The sequence below is a fragment of the Cervus elaphus genome, chromosome 5 (genome assembly GCF_910594005.1).
Source record: "Cervus elaphus chromosome 5, mCerEla1.1, whole genome shotgun sequence".
NCBI classification, from domain to species: domain Eukaryota; kingdom Metazoa; phylum Chordata; class Mammalia; order Artiodactyla; family Cervidae; genus Cervus; species Cervus elaphus.
The window spans coordinates 102,937,263-102,956,065 of record NC_057819.1 but is presented as its reverse complement, the minus strand read 5'-3'; the positions used below and the strand labels follow the sequence as shown (position 1 = coordinate 102,956,065).

Below are 18,803 nucleotides of genomic sequence, written 5' to 3'. Positions count from 1 at the left end.
AAATAACACTCCATCGAAAGTTGGAGGCCTAGAGATAGCTTCCTTCTTGACTCAGAATCCATGGAGTCACCAAACACTTTCTTTTTTTTTTTATTATTAAAATGAAAATTTAATGGTTTATATAACTTAATTCTGGAGCTATACTGGCTTCAGATACAGCTTCATCCTAGAACACAAATGACATCATGTCTCTCAACTCTGTTCTACTTTAAAGTGAATACATTTCTAGTCAGTGACTCCCGTCAGGATGGCAAGATAATGGCCAAGAACTTGGGATTATACCCTCATACCTCCAACTACAGAAAGTAAAGGAAGAAAAGAATCTTAGAATTAGTATCAGTATGCCTGAGTCAATCACTTGAGGTCATGGGTCCATACCTGAAGAGACTCAAGACCAAATGGCTCTGAGACCCTATGCCTATGTTACAAATCCAGTCCTAGAGCCAGGGATGAAGTCAAAACTTCCAACAGTTTCTGATACGAATTTGGACTTCAAGCAAGCTTTCCTCTTAGATACAGATGTTTTCCATCTAGAGTAGACATCTGTTAGGTTTGCCTGCCTAACAACAATAATAATATAACAACTAATAATAATATAAAAACTATGTTCTGGTAACACAACTTGGTTTTCTTTTGGAGACCTCTCCTTTGCAAGTCCTTGTATTTTGGGTGGGGCCAACTTCGATGGTTGTCATGGATCCTGGCTCGACCAATGAGAGGGTCCACGCTATAGACTGGCTCAATATGGGCAAACCAAAGTCCCAAAAAGCTCTCTCAGAGCCAGCCCAGGAACTTGGCTGAAAATACTGGAAAAGAAAGAAAGCAAGGACTTCCCTGACAGTCCAGTGGTTAAGAATCCACCTTCCAATGCAGGGGACAAGGGGTCCCTGGTCAGGGAACTAAGACCCCACATGCCTCTGAGAAACTAAGCCAGCCCATCACAAATAGAGAAGCCTGAGAGCTGCAGCAAACACCCAGAGCAGCCAAAAAATACAATAAATAAGGGGCAAAGCAGACAGAATGCTTGTCTGAGGTTTCAGAGCCATGGGGGTTGCCTGCCTGAACAAGGACATCTAGTGAGTATCTAACTCCAGTCCTATCCATGTTAAACCCTATCCCTCACTTTTCAGGGATATGAATTCATCCACTCCTTTATATTTTGCTTTGTCTAATCAACTTCAGTTGGATTTTGGTTAGTTGCCATCAAAAGGGTTCTGATAAACTCCTGATGCAATCTCAAAATTATCTTTCCTATTCTCCCTCCCTCCCCTTCTGCACTTTCCACTTTTTCACTTTTTTTTCTTTTCATTGGGTGAATTTGAGTTAGTTTTCTTTTTCACTTGCAAACAAAAACGTCTTGACAAACATATCATCATAAATTTTAACTGTCAACTCCAGGTGACTTGAGGTTATTTTAAACTCCAGGATAAAAAGAATTTAAAAGTTTCCAAGTCATACATATACATGTATTCATTCTCCCCCAAACTTCCCTCTCATCCAGGCTGCCACATAACATTGAGCAGAGTTCCCTGTGCTATACAGTAGGTCCTTGTAGGTTATTCATTTTGAATATAGCTGTGTGTACATGACCATCCGAAACTCCCTAACTATCCTTTGCCCCATCCTTCATGCTGGCAACTGGCTGAGTCTCTTCACTGTTCCTCTATAACTATCGCACATTTTAATCAGGTGTACTCTAATATAAAATAAAAAGTTAAATAAAATATTAACAAAAATAAAGGTTTCCAGGTTGATAGATTTGTGGATCAAATCCAACAGTCCCTTTTTCTCATGATCACACCTGAGTTAAACACAGAATTGAAGTTGATCGTAAGAGGAGTGAGACCCCAGTCAAGGTGGGGTCTCTGATTGTGTCAAGACAGAGAACTGACTGCCCTCCAAAGACTGAGTTTTTAACATGACATGACCAACTCAACCTGAAATGCAAGGTTAAGAGGTTTCTACTGTTAAAGGAAAAAAGATGGATCCAGGGCCAAGTTAAATTCAGCTACTGAAAAAGAAAGTTATATTCTGACTAGCTGAGTCAAAGCTTGAAATTGTAAGTCTAAAGTCTGTTTACATTTAGGTTACCACACAATTGTTAATTACTGTCATTACTACTACTTCTAATACTGCTTATTGCTGTTGAGTCATTAAGTTGTGTCTGACTCTTTGCAACCGCATGGACTGTAGTCCACCAGGTTCCTCTGTCCAAGGGGCTTTTCGGGCATGAATACTGGAATTGGTTGCAATTTCCTTCTCCAGGGGATCTTCCTGACCCAGGGGTTGAACTGTCTCCTACATTGGCAGGTGGGTTCTTTCCATCGAGCCACCTGGGAAAGTTAGTTAGGTCGCTCAGTCGTGTCCGACTCTTTGTGACCCTGTGGACTGTAGCCCACCAGGCTCCTCCATCCATGGGATTCTCCAGGCAAGAATACTGGAGTGGGTTGCCATTTCCTTCTCCAGGGGATCTTCCCGACCCAAGAATCGAACCTGGGTCTCCCGCATTGCAGGCAGATGCTTTAACCTCTGAGCCACCAGGGAAGCCCTGGGAAGTAACTGCTAAATAAATCTGGAATCTGTCTGAGCCCAAGGTGTGAGATCCATTTAGCTTACTCCTACCAGATTATGTGCACCAAAAGCTGTAATCAAGCAGAAGATACTATAGAATATATTAATAATTCAAGTCATCATTCTTTCACCAAGATTATGGTGATATATACTTCAGTCCTTTTCTATCAAAGGAATAGTTCCAGATGAAGGGTTTATATCACAGTTAGGTACCTCAGATCATTCCATTCAAAAGATCCATTCTCCATCCCCTCTTTGAGCTTGTAGTTGATATTTGAACCTGTTCATTCATTTGCCTATCTATCAACCTATCGTCTACCTAGCTATTCATTTGTAGATCACCTACTATGTGCCAATAAATCTTGATTTCTACCCTTGAAGGACTAATAGCAGTATTTCACTATGTATGCAAGAGAAGAAACATAATGTAAGAGTGAATTCATGACAGTGTAAATCAACCATACTCCAATTTTTTAAAAAAGGATGAATAATTCAAGGAACATAGAGAAGGGAATGTACACTGCTCAGAGCTTAGAGAGGGCTTGTGGGCAGGGGGGTAGGAAATTTTTTTAGGTCCTGACAGTGATAAGTTGACAAGGTAGGGACATATGTGAAGATGTAGAGATGTGAACAAGCTGTGGAGAGATAGAGAGAACTATTTGGGGAGAACTTCAAATAGTACTGTTGGACTTCAGGGTGCAGTGTGATCTGAGGAAGAAGTGTGAAAGAGGAAGAAGAGAATGGAGCTACATGCAACTTTAAAAGTTCTGGAAAAGTTTAGAGAATCTGAATGGCAATGTCTAAGATCATTAAGGCTTACTCAAGTGAATACTCAGACTTGAGGTTTGAACAAAGATCACGTCTCTTGCATACATCGTGAAATACTGCTATTAGTCCTTCTAAGAGCAGGAGACAGGTTGGTCTGAAGCTGTGCTGTCTAGTTTGGCAGCCACCAGCCACACGTGGTTAATAAGCACTTAAAATGTACTTTAAAATGTAGCATCCTACTTGGTCTCCCTGCTTAGTCTCCCTGATTGTATTCTGGCAGCATTCCAGGCAGAAAGCATTTAAAACATGGCTTATCTCAACTGAGATGCCCTGTAAGTATAATTATATACATGAGCTTTTAAAGCCTTATAGAAAAAAAGGGAAAATATTTTATGGGCAACTTTTTTAAACAACACTTTTCTTACACTGATTACATGTTAAAATGATAATATTTTGAATATACTGGGTTAAATAAAATGCTATTAAATTATGTGATGAGTGATATACTATTAAAATATATGATTAAAATAAAATCCACTTCTTTTATACTTTTTTTGATGCAGCTACTAGAAAATTTAAATTTGGACTTTTTTGGGGGGTTCTACTGCACAGCTTGTGGGATCTTAATTCCCCAACCAGAAATTGAACCCTGGGCCCACGACAGTGAAAGCACTGAGTCTTAACCACTGGACCATCAGGGAATTCCCTAGAAAATTTAGATTTGCGACTATGACTTGCAGGCTATTTCTATTGGGTAGTGCTGAAAGAATATAGAGTGCTGCCAGAATACAGTCAGGGAGACTAGGTAGAATGCTATTACTTCATTAAACAAATATTTATGGAGTGCCTGCTCCATCCAGGCGCTGTTTTAGGTGCTTGGAATACATCAGCAAACAAAACAGACAAGGATCCCTTTTCTTATAGAGCTTGAATCCAACAGGTGGAGATAGACAGCAAAAAAAATAAACATAAGTAAATTATATAATATGTCATTGCTGTTGTCTAGTCACTAAGCTGTGTCCGACTCTTTGTGACCCCATGGACTGCAGCCGCCCCGGCCAGGCTCCTCTTTCCATAATTTCCCAGGCAAGAATCCTGCCATTTCCTTCTCCAAGGGATCTTTCTGACCCAGGGATTAAATCTGTGTCTCCTGCACTGGCAGGCAGATTCTTTACCACTGAGCTACCAGCGAAGTCCACATAACATGCTTGCTGTTGTTTAGTCGCTAAGTTATGTCTGTTTCTTTTGCGACCCCGTGGACTGTAACGCAGCAGTCTTCTCTGTCCATGGGATTCCCCAGGCAAGATACTGGAGTGGGTTGCCATTTGGATAAATCCTATGGGAGAAAGATACAGTAGAGCAGAATAAGGGGCTCAGGAATGGTGTGGGGGCTGCAATTTTAAATGAGGTCATAGGGTAGGACCCCTTGAGAAGGCGGCACTGAAATAAAGGATTGAAGCAGATGAGAGAGGAAGTCATGGGGATGTTAGAAGGAAGAGCATTCCAGGGAGCAGACTAGCCAGTGCAATGGCCTGCGGTGTCTGAGGAGAGAACAGACGCAGCGAGGTTCAAGGGGGCATGCCTGGGGATGGGGCAGTAGGAGATGAGATCTCAGAGTTGGGGAGGAGACTCAGTGTGATGAGGAAAATAGAGGCCATTTCAGGGTGTGGAGCAAAAAAGTGACATATCTATGCTTTAAACTGATCGCTCTGGGACTTCCGGGTTGTCCAGTGGTTGAGAATCTGTCTGCTAATGCAGGTGACACGGGTTCGATCCCTGGTCTGGGAAGATTCCACATGCCGCAGGGCAGCTAAGCCAAGGCGCCACAACTAATGAGCCTGTGTTCTGGAGCCCGGGAGCTGCAACTACTGAGCCTGCAGGCCCTGGAGCCCGTGATCCACCAAAGGAGAAGACACCACAGTGAGAAGCCAAAGCACCTCAGCTAGAGAGTAGCCCCTCCTCACGTAAACTAGAGAAAGCTCGCATGCAGCAATGAAGACCCAGTGAAGCCAAAAATAAATAAATAAATGCATAAACTGATCGCTCTGGCTGCTCAGTTGATGACAGACTATTCGAGGGAAGTAGACAAACTAGTGAAAGGGTATTGGGACTACCCGGGAGAAAAGGTGTCAGTGGCTCAGATCAGGGTGGTAGCAAGAGGTGCAAGGCAATGGCATTCTGGGCATCTTTTCAGCTAGAGCCAACGGTGATTTTCTGATGCACCGGGTGTGGGTAGTGAGAGAGAGAGAGATGTGAGCAGAGTCAGAGGTGACTGAAGATTTTGGCTGAGGCGAGAGGATGTGGGTGAAGTGGGCTTGGGGTGGGGAAGAGACTTGAAGGTTCAGTTTATTGAAATAATCCAGGTAAGAAGTGTCTAAATAGGGGACACAGCGAGAGGCATGCCTCTGAGAGGTACTTGGAGAACCTGTAGAAGCTGTTAAGGCTTAAATATGAGCAGTGAGGGAAGAGGAGGTGTATAAAATAACACTGCAGTTTCTGGGCTAGGTAACTGGGTAGATAGACATATTATTCATTGGAGTAGAGAAAATAGAAGGAGAAGAAACAAACATGGAAGGACATGGGAGGACTCTCCACTGATGGTAGGCAGAGAGAGCTGGATTCACCGAATGGTATAATCAGGCTTCTTCATATTAAAGAGATTGCTTAAAGGAGGAAAACAGATTGTCTTTATTGTCTGCTCAGACACCCAGGGTTGGTACAAGAGAGAACACTGGGTGCTGCTCTGTGAATGTTCCGTTGATGGTTCCCCAGCAATGGTCCTTAGTGTATCCTGATCAGCAATTCCTGGAGGAGAGATGGGTATTTTGCAGAACAGGGGTGAGTGGGGATACAGGATGTTCTGAGGGCACTGTTGGTGGGGTGGGGGAGATAGGAAGAGGACGAGATGAGAGACGGCAAAATAAATCTGGTAGTACTGCATTCTGGGAGTCTATCTTACTCTTGTTTTCTAGAGGCTCCGAGATGGAGACAATAAGAAAGTGACTGGGGTGAGAAGACACTACCTTTCTGCAACAAAGGTATGACCAAGCAAGCTGCTGGGGATACTGTGTACCTCAAGCTGCTTTGAACTGCAGCTCTAAGAAGGAGTTTTGGTTACAAGAACACTAGTAGAAAGAAAGTAGCATCGCAGATAATTGTCACAGCCATTTGTTGACAAACATTGAGTTTGAATAGATCTCATCATGCCTGGAGGTAAACAAAGGGGTAAGAAGGTCTTTCATAATTACAGAATAAGAGAAGGAATAGCCTCCAGAAGACTAAGAGGAACAATGTAACTGAAAAACAACCCATGACTGGATTTAGAGAAGACATCAAGAAAGCTGTTTGACATCATCAGTAGAATGATTCCTGTGATATACGGTTACAGAAAAATAGGCTGAAATACAAAAGCAATGTGAGAAAGGGAAAAGGATGAGATGAGTAAGACCTGTGGGGATACTGAAAATGTAATAGCATAATTAAAATCTTCACTGGAGGCGTAAGAAACAGAAGCAATATTGCCCACAATTAGATCAGTATCATTGAGGATAAACTTCCTAGTATATAGAGGAAAAGGCCAAAGGGAAGGAAAGCAATGAGGGAGAAGACAATAGACATGAAGTGCAAAGAACCCATCCAGCTCATCACTGCTCCTGCAGGAAAGGCCTGACCAGATGAGCAAAACCTCATCACAGGAGGAAGATTTCCTGAGCAAAAAATCCTATATGTGTAGATTGCAAGGGTTGACTGCACTCCACTGAATAAACTGCAATCCTTTAGATATATTACGTATATGAATTGAGAAGGTGAAGTGGAAGGCATCCCTGTGGCTCAGTGGTTAAGAGTCCACCTGAAAATGCAGGGGATACAGGTTTGATTCCTGGTCCGGGAAGATCTCACAGAGAAGCCACTGCAACGAGAAGCCCGTGCATCACAACTAGACAAAGCCTGTGCACAGCAACGAAGACCCAGCACAATCAAAAATAAATACATAAATAACTGCAAATTTTAAAAATAAAAATTAAAAGAGTTAAAAAAAATCTAAGAAAAGAAAAAAAAAAGTGGAGAAAAAGGACAAGTCAGGAGGAAGTTCAACAGAGCTATTCCGAAGGCAGAGTTCTAAAAAAAATGACAGTAAATGAAAGGCTCAGAAATCTGCAGAAACATGCCATGCTCACAAATTAAACTGATTACAATGCTAGTTTAACTGTGCAAATGCATGGAATTCCACCACCTTAATGAGAGGCCGGGTCTGCTGCTGGTAAACAGAGCACCAAGGGGCCACAGAGAGACCAGCAATATCTGATGGGCATGGGCAGGGCAGAAGAGGTGCCAGCGTCATCCCCAGTTTTCCAAAGGTAAATTAACTGAAATGGACTTGTTCCATTCGGAAGAGGAAGTAGAAAAACAAAACAAGGACAGGATGACGGGGGCCTTCTTCTGAGGTATAACCATTTAGGACCATAGAGTAGAACGCATGACAAGAGACAGGGTTAGTTTAAGAAATTCGGTTCCAAAGGCTCTTTGATAGATAACATCATAAGATGCAAGAAATGAAAGAAAATCGGTCTAACCCTGCAACCATCGCTCCCAGCCATTCAACTCTTTGGATTTTGAAGATGAAGAGACTGTGGGTAGGAGAGGAAAAGAAAGTAGAGGAAAAGGAAGATGTGATAAAGAAAAAAAGGGAATATTTCCAGGGATTTTGGTATCCGTGGGAGGGAACCTCCTAAACTGAAGCTGAGGGTGTGCACTTCCACCAAGAGCAAGCTCGGCCCAGGCTCATGGTGAGGCAGGAAAGACAGGACCAGGCATTTAGGCAGAGTCAGTATCACCTGGAGAAGACTCTTGAGAGTCCCTCGGGCTGCATGGAGATCAAACCAGTCAATCCTAAAGGAAATCAACCCTGAATACTCATTGGAAGGACTGATGTTGAAGCTCCAACACTTTGGCGACCTGATGTGAAGAACCAGCTCATTGGAAAAGACCCTGATGCTGGGAAAGATTGAGGGTAGGAGAAGAAGGGGGCGGCAGAGGATGAGACGGTTAGATGGCATCACTGACTCAATGGGCATGACTCAGCAAATTCTAGGAGATAGTGAAGGACAGGGAAGCCTGGTGTGCTGCAGTCAATGGGGTCACAAAGAATCAGGCACATCCTACTGACTGAACAACAACATCACCTCTTTGTTTTGCTTTTAATGAGGCCATGACGCTTGCAGGAATGGCATCTAAAACAGAAACCTTGTAGCATCTGAGCAAGGAAATCGATCGTGAACACTGTGGAACAGATGCAAATAAAAATGCGGGACAGGAGTCAAGAAGCAGGCATGGAGGATGGACTTGTGGACACAGTGCGGGAAGGAGAGTTTGGGATGAATGGAGAGAGCGGCACTGATGTGTATACACTCCCATGTGTAAACAGATCGCTAGTGGGAAGCTGCTATCTAGCACAGGGGGCTCAGTTTGATGCTGTGTGATGATCTGAGGGCGGGGATGGGGGTGGAGTGGGAGGGAAGTTCAAGAAGGAGGAGGTATATGTATACACACAGCTGATTCACATCACTGTACAGCAGGAACTCACACAACATTGTAAAGCTATTATATTCCAATAAAAACACAGACAGGTTGCTGATGACCCTGTACGACCTTTTATGTGTGATGCTTGACTAGTATGTAGAACTGAAGGGAAAACATCTCTTTGAATGCAGGCATAGTGACTTCAGGAGATGAATGGACAGGACCATGGTAGCTGATGCCACCTGGTGCAATCCAGGCCACTCCTCGACCTTCCCCCAGTGACTGCTCCACCCCTAATCAGAAAGACCCCACTTAGTCAAAGGGCTAAAAATAAAATAAAAGGGGGATCAACAAACCCTGCGGTGTTCCCCTCACTCTGAGCCTACCTGAACTCTTCTCTGAGTGTGTAACTTCTGCTTCTGCCCTGAACAAACTGCTTCTTTGTTCTCTTTGCTCCTCGGTGTGTGTATGTGTTTTGCCTTTGTGTTCCTCGACCTGATTCTTTTGGATGAGTTGAACAAGAGTTTGGGGCTTTCCAGGTGGGGCTAGTGGTAAAGAACCCACTTGCCAATGCAGGAGACATAAGAGACACAGGTTTGATCCCTGGGTCAAGAAGATCCCCTGGAGGAGGGTACAGCAACCCACTCCAGTATTCTTGCCTGGAGAATCCCATGGACAGAGGAGCCTGGCGGGCTACGGTCCATAGGGTTGCAAAGAGTCAGACATGACTGAAGAGACTTAGCACACAGCACAAAAGAAGAGCTTGGACTTCTGATAAAGCTTTTCGGGCTCCACAGGCACTGTTCTGGGGCTTCGTCTTTAGCGTGTGACTGTGGTCTCCACCCTCTGGGAAGGGGCTGCCCTTCCCTCCCTCCGAGCCCGCCGTGGACAGGAGGACTGGAAGGACGCTGCTTACCTGGGCAGAGGTGCTGTGGAGCTTCAGCAACCCGTTCTCCAGCCGCTCCATCTTGGACCGGAGCTCCCTCCCATTCCTGCGCAGCAGGCTCTGGTAGAGTCTGATGAACTCCAGGAACGACTTGGGCGTTGTGTAGTTGTAGCGCTGCTCGTTGCTCAGATAGGACTGGGAGGTGCGGTTGACACTTGTGTGGACGAAAGCCATGAACTCGCTAATTGATGGCTTGACTGTGGTCTAGAATCAAACGGTGGGAAATAAAGAGGTCGTCTGGCCATGCCGATGGCGGGTGACTGCCCACGTGGCTCACAGGCCGGACGGGGGACTCCTCGCCCCCTGAGGTGGAGAGGAGCATCAGGGCTGTCTCCTCTGCCCTCTCACCTCAACGCCTTCCGTGTTCTGCAGGAAGCGGAGGCTGACGGACTCCAGGGCCTGCTTCGGCCACTCGTGGAACCAGTCAATGGCCGTGCAGTTCACGATGGCGGGGAACTTCCTGCTGCGGACCCTCAGCTTGGTCCCCACCGGGGAGAAGCAGAGAGTCACCTGAGAAGGCAGAAAGGTGGGGAGAACCCAGAAGGTACTTAGAGAGAGATTCATACAGCCTTGGAGTCTTTATTTCCCAAGACATTGGGAGACGTATCAACAGAGACAATATCTGTAAACTCTTAGCCAGCCTTTCTAGCCAAGGGATTAGGAACGTTGGGACTCAGCAATCCTCATTCCTGGGCACATAAGCTGAGCAAACCGTAACTGAAAAACACACATGCACTCCAATATTCACTGAAGCAATATTTATAATAGCCAGGACATGGAAGCAACCTAGACACCCATCAACAGATGAATGGATAAAGAAGATGTGGTACACACATACAATGGGATGTTGTTCAGCCATAAAAAAGGAAACTGAGTCATTTGTAGTGATGTGGATGGACCTACTAGAGTCTGTCATACAGAGTGAAGTAAGTCAGAAAGAGAAAAACAAATATTGTGTATTAAAGTGTATATGTGGAATCTAAAACAATGGCACTGATGGGCCTGTTTGCTGGGCAGGAAGAGAGATGCAGACATAGAGAACGGACACGGGGACCCGGCAGGGGAAGGAGAGGAGGGCACAGAATGGCAGAGGAGCGCTGACATATATCCACTGCCACACATAAAGTGGACAGCTAGTGGGAAGCTGCTGTCTAGCACAGGGAGCTCAGCTCTCTGCTCTGTGATGTCCGAGAGGGCTGGGATGGGGGGTGGAGTGGGAGGGAAGTTCAAGAGGGAGGAGGTATATGTAAACATACAATTGATTCACTTCATTGTACAGCAGGAACTAACAAAACATTGTAAAGTAATTACACTCCAATTTAAAATTCTTTAGAAAAAAGGAATGCTGGGACTGCAGGAGGCAGGCTACTGCCCTTGAAGCAGCAGGTGAGAAGAGCATCCTCACATAGGTGATCGGGATCAGAAGGGAACTGTGCCCCCAACCCACCCTGAGCTCCCAAGGGGGCCAATAAGGACTGCTGTGTCCAACATGTCCTCAGAGGCTCCTGGGAGTCACCTCTTTTCCTGTGCACCCCGAGCAGCCACCCTCGCACCTTCAGCTGCCGTCGGACTCGCTCTATGAAAAACTTCCAGCAATTTTCTCTGTTGTCAACCAGACCTTGGCTCTTGACCTCATTTCTCACATTGCTTATGATGTTTTCGACCTCATCGTCAGAGTAGAGATCTGGGATCTCTCCTAGGAAGAGTTGGAGCACATATGCCTAATTATTATTATTATTATTATTATTTTTACCAGGTTGGTTAAGTTCTGAAAATTAGATAAACTAGTGTTATTAGCGAGGCAGTATATAATGGACAAATTTTTTTTAAAGAATCTGAACTTAATATATAAAGATAAATGTAAGATGACCAATTAGAAATGCAATTAGAATTGTTTCAATTAGAATTTCAATCAATTAGAAATGTTTATCTTTGAAATGCAAGGATGGTTAAATATTAGAAAAATCTGTGAGAATAATTTACTGCATTAATGGATTAAAGAAGTAAAATAATATGATCATCAAAAAAGTTGCACAAAATTTCTGAAAACTTAGTTTGTTAGTAAACTATAGATAAATGAGATTTCTTTTAACCAGATCATAGGTATCTATAGCAGAACCAAAGCAAACATCACATCTGTCTACTAGTGAAATGCTAAAATATTCTCTTTTGAATCAAGAACAAGACAAGGAGGACTTCCTTGGTAGTCCAGTGATTAAGACTCTGTAACTGCAAAACAGGGGGCCCAGGCTTGATCCCTGGTCAGAGAACTAAGATTCCACATGCCATTCAGTGCCGGAAATAAACAAATAAATTCTCACTATAGTCCTATAAAGTAGAAGTTTAAAAAAAGAGAAAACAAGACAAGCATGACTGCTATTCATGTTTTCTAATCAACATCATACAGAGGTCCTAGGTTTTGTCTTCTTGGACTCCAAAATCACTGCAGATGGGGGCTGCAGCCATGAAATTAAAAGACGCTTGTGCCTTGGAAGAAAAGCTATGACAAACCTAGACAGCATATTAAAAAACAGAGACCTTACTTTGCCCACAAAGGTCTGTATAGTCAAAGCTATGGTTTTTCCAGTAGTCATCTCTGAATGTGAGAGTTGGACGGTAAAGAAGGCTGAATGCTGAAGAATTGATGCTTTTGAACTGGTGTTGGAGAAGACTCTTGAGAGTCCCTTGGACTGTAAGGAGATCCAGCCAGTCCATCCTAAAGGAAATCAATCCTGAATATTCATTGGAAGGACTGATGCTGAAGCTGAAACTCCGATACTTTGGCTACCTGATGCGAAGAGCCGACTCATTAGAAAAGACCCTGATGCTGGGAAAGATTGAGGGCAAGAGGAGAATGGGGCGATAGAGGATGAGATGGTTGGATGGCATCAAGGATTCAAGGGACATGAGTTTGACATGGTGAAGGACAGGAAACCTGACATGCTGCAGTCCCTGGGATCACAAAGAGTAAGACATGACTGAGCAACTGAACATCAAAGGCTAAAAGTCAAGGAAAACAAATAAACTGTATACAGATAATTAAGGAAACAATAAAGCTATTATCATCAAAATCTAAGTTTCCATATAGAAAATCGTAGAGAATATACACATAACAGAACTCATTAGTGTGTTAAACAAAAGCTTGCTGGATACAAAATCAACATTGGAAATAAAACGGCACTTCTGTGCTTTAGCAAATAAAAAAGTTATTTTAAAAGTTACTTTAGAATACCAACAACAATCATAAGACAGGCAATAATAAGTAAATAAGATATGTAAAATCTTGATGTGAAAACTGTAACATACTACTAAAGGGCATTAATAAAACCCCAAAACAAATGTTGTGTTCATGAGTGGATGACTCAGTATTACCAATATCATAAAGATGCAATTCCAAAATAAACAAATGGGTTTCTTTTACAATCTTGACAATCATATTCTAAAATTTATATGGAAGAGCAAAGGGTAAAGAGTGGCAAAGATAATTGTGAAAAACAGGATGGAGGGATTTATTTGTTCTATCAGAAGTTGTTTCCTTACAAAGCTATGTTAGGGCTTCCCTGGTGACTCAGCAGTAAAGACTGCCTGCAACGCAGGAGACCCAGGTTTGACCCCTGGGTTGGGAAGATCCCCTGGAGGAGGGCATGGCAACCCACTCTAGTACTACTCCCTAGAGAATCCCATGGACAGAGAAGCCTGGCAGGCTGCAGTCCATGGGGTCGTAGAGTCAGACACGACTGAAGCAGCAGCAAAGTAATGTTAGTTAAAAACGTGAAATTGGTTCTTGGATAAATAAATAGAACTGTAAGTGAAACACTTAGAAATGAACCCAGACGTAAACAGGAAATTCATATTCAAAACCAGTGTGCTGAAAAGGGATGAGCAGATCAATAAGCATGTTAGCATAACTCAATACTAATAACAAAAAATAAAATTATAATACTGTGCAAAAATACAGGCTGGGTGGATTAAAGACATGAATATGAAACAGTAGTATTTTAAAGATGAAACACAAAAGATTATTTTTATGGTGTTGGCTAGGATTCGATTTCTGAAACAGTACATAAAGCATGAAACATAAAAAGACTGTCTTGCAACATTTAAAACTAAATCAGCATGACAAAAGTCAGAAGCAGACTTTGAAAAGATATTTACCAACTACATAATGAACAAAGGCATCCAGAAAATACAGAGGACTCCCACAAATCCATGAGAAAAAGAAAGACCCAAAGAGCACAATACATAAAAAGGCAAGGAAGGAACAAGATGCATGGCCAATAGACACTTGAAAAGACATCCAATGTCACAAGTGAGAAGTGAAAGATTCCATTTCAGACTCCCTGGCCAAAACTGGTGTGTCAGAAGAACCAACTTTTCGTGAGGTTGGGAACAAACAGGTATCTGTGTGGAAAGTAAATTTATACAACTACACTGGAAGGCAACTGACAATTTTTTTTTTTTTTTTTAATTTTCTCAGTCTCGCCTCAGGGCATGTAGGATCCTAGTTCCCCATTGTTGCTGTTGTTTAATTGCTAAGTCCCTTCAGACTCTGCAACCCCATGGACTGTAGCCCACAAGGCTCCTTAGTCCATGGGATTTCCCAGGCAAGAATACTGGAGTGGGATTTCCATTTCCTTCTCCAGGGGATCTTCCCAGACCAGGGATCGAACCTGTGTCTTTTAAGTGTCTCCTGCATTGGCAGGGGGACAAGGGGATTCTTTACCAAAGAGTCACCAGGGAAGCCTCTCTAAGTGATGGAAATTATGAATATTTACCACTGATGCAGCTGTACTTCCTTGAACTAATGTATCTGGAAGGAACTCATGCCAACTTTTTAACAAATTTCTGGTCTTTAGAGTCTGACAACACTAATCCAGCCAGGAGTTGGGTAGTAGTTTATACTAATTAAGCTTAATTATTTAAATGGGAAAAATGAAAAAAAAAAAAAAGAATTATCATGAAAATGATCATTTACTTTCTTCCCTTAATTGGACAAATTTGATTTAATTTCCATTCATTAAGATATTTCATGCATATAAAATACCCAGTGCTATAACTTGTCAAAATCGAGGTCTTATTAGTGGAATAATCCATTTCAGCCTGATTTGATAAAAATATGGGGTGAGAGAAAACTGCTAGAGAAATGAAATGACACTTAGCATCTGTTGGAGCTAAGGGGACTTCCCAAGTTGTGCTAGTAGTAAAGAGCCCACCTGCCAATGCAGGAGACATTAAGAGACTCAGGTTCGATCCCTGGGCCAGGAAGATCCCCTGGAGGAGGACATGGCAACCCATTCCAGTATTCTTGCCTGGAGAATCCCCTGGACGGAGGAGCCGGGTGGGCTACAGCCCATGGGGTTGCAAAGGACTGGATACAACTGCAGGGACTGAGCACGCACACAGGAGTTACGGAGCTCAGGAAAGTTTGAAAATACTCCAGTGGAATCCATGTGGGCGTACTCCCACTTCTGGGGTGACTGCCTGCAGTGGTCTGAATTTCTTTCTCCTCTGTCCCTCTGAGAGTCTGCATTTTCTTATCTGTAAATGTGTTATAGTCCTCCAGTGAGAACTTGGATTCCCTGTGGTCTGCATTCTTCATCTTTCTATTATATAAAAAAGGTAGAATTTATGTCCTTTGGTGTTTTATGGATAGCGTGCTGGGCATTTTAAAAAGTTTTTTTTTATTTATTTTTGGCTAGGCTGGGTCTTCACTGCAGCGCACGGGCTTTCTGTAGGTGCAGGGAGCAGGGGCTCCTCTCCAGTTTCCGTGCCCGGGCTTCTCACTGCAGTGGCTTCTCTTGCTGGGGAGCACGGGGCTCTAGGTGCACGGGCTTCAGTAGCTGGGGTGCAAGGGCTTAGCTGCCCCTCAGCACATGGGATCTTCCCCGAGCAGGGATCAAACCTGTGCCCCTGCATTGCAAGGTGGCTTCTTAGCCACGGAGCCATTAGCAAAACCCTTCACGTCGGGTGTTGAGGAGGCAAGCTATGACTTATTGGCTAAATCTGACCCTTTGTCTCTGCCCGCAAGCTGGGCATGGTTTTTACAATTTTTAATGGTTGGTAAAATTAAAATAATAATGTTTAATGATATGAAAATTACATGATGTGTGAATTTTATTGTCCATAAATAAAGTTTTATTGGTCACAGCCATACTCCTTCGTTTATATATTGTCTATGGCTATTTTTCCCACTACTGTGACAGAGCCGAGTATTTGTGACAGAGGCCGTATGGTCTGCAAAGCTGAAAATGTTAACTTTCTGACCCTTTATAGAAAGCGTGTCTCTGTAAGGCTCACCCAGGTTTATGTGATACCTTTTTAAAAAAAATTTATTTTATTGAAGTATAGCTGATTCACAACATTGCCGTAGTTTCTGTTGTATAGCAAAGTGTTCAGTTATACATATATATACTTTCTTTTTCATATTCTCTCAAATTATGGCTTATTTCAGGATATTGAATGTGGTTCTCTGCCCTGTACAGTAGGACCTCGTTGTTTATCGATTCTGTATACAATAGTTTCCATCTGCTAATTCCAAATTCCCAGTCCATCCCTCCCCTTGCCTCCCCCCTTGACAGCCAGTCTGCTCTCTATGTCTGTGAGTCTGTTTTTGTTTCGGAGATTAAGTTCATTTGTATTCTGTGATACCTTAAAGTGCCAGGATATTGAAAACACTCAGGCCATTGTCACATGATCCCATTGTCACAAAATCCCTTAAGAAGAGCACCAGATGGAATCGAGCACCTCTGAATTGGGAGCAAAGTTTGCATTTTCAGGTTGTTCCTCCAATTTCTCCTGACAACATTCCTGTCACTCATGGCGCGATGCAGGTAGTCATGCTGAAAGCAGGAGACTGAACTGCCAGAGGGGACTTTGTGATGTGAACAGACTCAGAGACTATTTAAATGTTTGAAAATCTTCGTCCTGAGACCTAAAGTTGGGAAACCTTACTTCTGCCGCCAAGTGCAGAAAGGCTCCATGCGGTCATTAACATGTCCTGATATTTTGCAAGTCTGACTCATCATCATTTTTGTGTGGTCTGGGGCTCTCAGAGCCCACAGCTGCTTTGGGGGGAGGAGATCCGGATAGTTTAACATGGATCTTGTCTGGAGCTTGGTGATAAAAAAGGGCAAAGCTGAGGGTTACTCTCCGTGAACCAGTCAGCTTTGCACTGGCTTAAGGTCTTTGACCCCACTCAGGAATAATATTTTTCAAAGACATTTCCTTGGTTTCAAGGGAGGAAAAACAGGGGGTGTGGTGACTGTCTCAGGACCCTTGCCCCTCTGTCTACGTGGCTGGAAATTTTCTCAAAGCTCATATCCAAAAATAATACCTAGGGACTTCCCTGGTGGTCCAGTGGCTAAGAATCTGGGCTTCCGATGCAGAAGACATGTTGGATGGGGAACTAAGATCCTACATGCCACAGGACAACTAAGATTTAGCAGAGCCAAAAAATAAAAAGTAATACATAACATGGCACATCATTTTTACGACATTATACACCTTAGTTCAACAAATACCCCTTGAATGCTAATTATGGGCCAGGAGTTCTATTCAGAACTGACAATATAAGTGATGACAATAACAGTCTTTACAGAGGGTTATAATTACACCAGCCATGTTTTACTACCTAAGTTGGGTGGTAAGCATTTAATCCTTATATTTTGTATCTCTGGATTATTTCATAACAAAAAATGCACCAAAAACAGATACCACAGTCTCTGCCTTTCATCAGTTTGCAATGTCGTTGCAGTACAATGGTGATGTGTGCAACCCCTGAGTGTGAGGGAAACACACAAGGATGTTTCCTCTTCTTGAGGTGATAGTGGATGAGGGAAGATTTCCCAGAGAGATATTATAACACCCAAGATAAATCTTGTACTACAGGTAGAAGTTAATCTAGACAAAGAAGGAGAAGGGCATGAGGTTCAAAGGGAACAGTTTGAGTCAGTAAGGATGTCAGGGTACAGTCGAGTATGTTATTTCAAGGAGGTAGGAACTGCTAGATTATAATGGGCAGGTAAGCCAGCAAGGCAGGAAGGAAGCAGGTCAAAGGCAGATTTGTTTTGTTTTGTGTTTCTGTACAAAACAGCTTATCCCGCACTCACTTAGGAACTAATGAAGGAATCATGGTTTAAACAGAGCTTTTTGGAAGCAGTGAGGAGAATGGATTGTAGTGGAGCTCCCTGGAAGGTAGGGAGGTGAGTTAAGAAGTGTCTGCAGTGTAAGCTTTTATATATAGGATGGATGAATAAGGTCCTACTGTATAGCACAGTGGATTCCCAGGGGCCTCAGTGGTGAAGAAACTGCCTGCCACTGCAGGAGGTGCAGGAGACACTGGTTCAACCCCTGGGTCAGGAAGGTCCCCTGGAAGAGAAAATGGCAGCCCACTCCAGTATTCTAGCAGGAAAAACCCAGGGATAGAGGAACCTAGCGGGCTACAGTTCACGGGGTTGCAAAGAGTCAGACACGACTGAACACGCACACACACACACTCACTGTGTAGCACAGGGAACTATATTCAGTATCCTGTGATTAACGATAACGGAAAAGAATATAATATATATATGAAAAAATGTATATATTTCTAGATCACTAACCACCGCTGTACAGTGGTAATTAACACAACATTGTAAATGAACTATTCTGTTGTTGTTCCTTGTTGTTTAGTCACTAACTCGTGTCTGACTTTTTTGAGACCCCGTGGACTGTAGCCGGCCAGGCTCCTCTGTCCATGGGGTTTCCCAGGCAAGAATACTGGAGTGGGTAGCCCCTTTCTCCCTCCAGGGCATCTTCCCAACCCAGGGAGGATCCCCTGCATTGGCAGACAGATTCTTTACCACAGAGCCACCAGGGAAGCCCAACTATACTTCAATAAGGTAAATTAAAAAGAAAAAGATGTGTTTGCATTTGTTGAAGCAAGAGATGAAAAAACCAGTGGTAGCCATGACAGGGAAGGATGGATTCAGAAACAGGGGTTGAAATTGGTGGCAACTGC

At 43.3% G+C, this 18,803-nt stretch overlaps 1 protein-coding gene across 1 annotated transcript in view; it reads right to left on the bottom strand.

The window, feature by feature from the left end:
- DNAH9 (dynein axonemal heavy chain 9) overlaps positions 1–18,803 on the bottom strand; it is a 280,642-nt gene that overhangs the window by 88,057 nt on the left and 173,782 nt on the right. The window contains exons 46-48 of the mRNA XM_043903869.1: positions 11,359–11,501; positions 10,154–10,315; positions 9,776–10,009 (exon numbers count right to left, since the gene is read on the bottom strand). Of these exons, the coding sequence (XP_043759804.1) occupies positions 9,776–10,009; positions 10,154–10,315; positions 11,359–11,501 (539 nt within the window). The remainder of the gene's footprint in view (positions 1–9,775; positions 10,010–10,153; positions 10,316–11,358; positions 11,502–18,803) is intronic.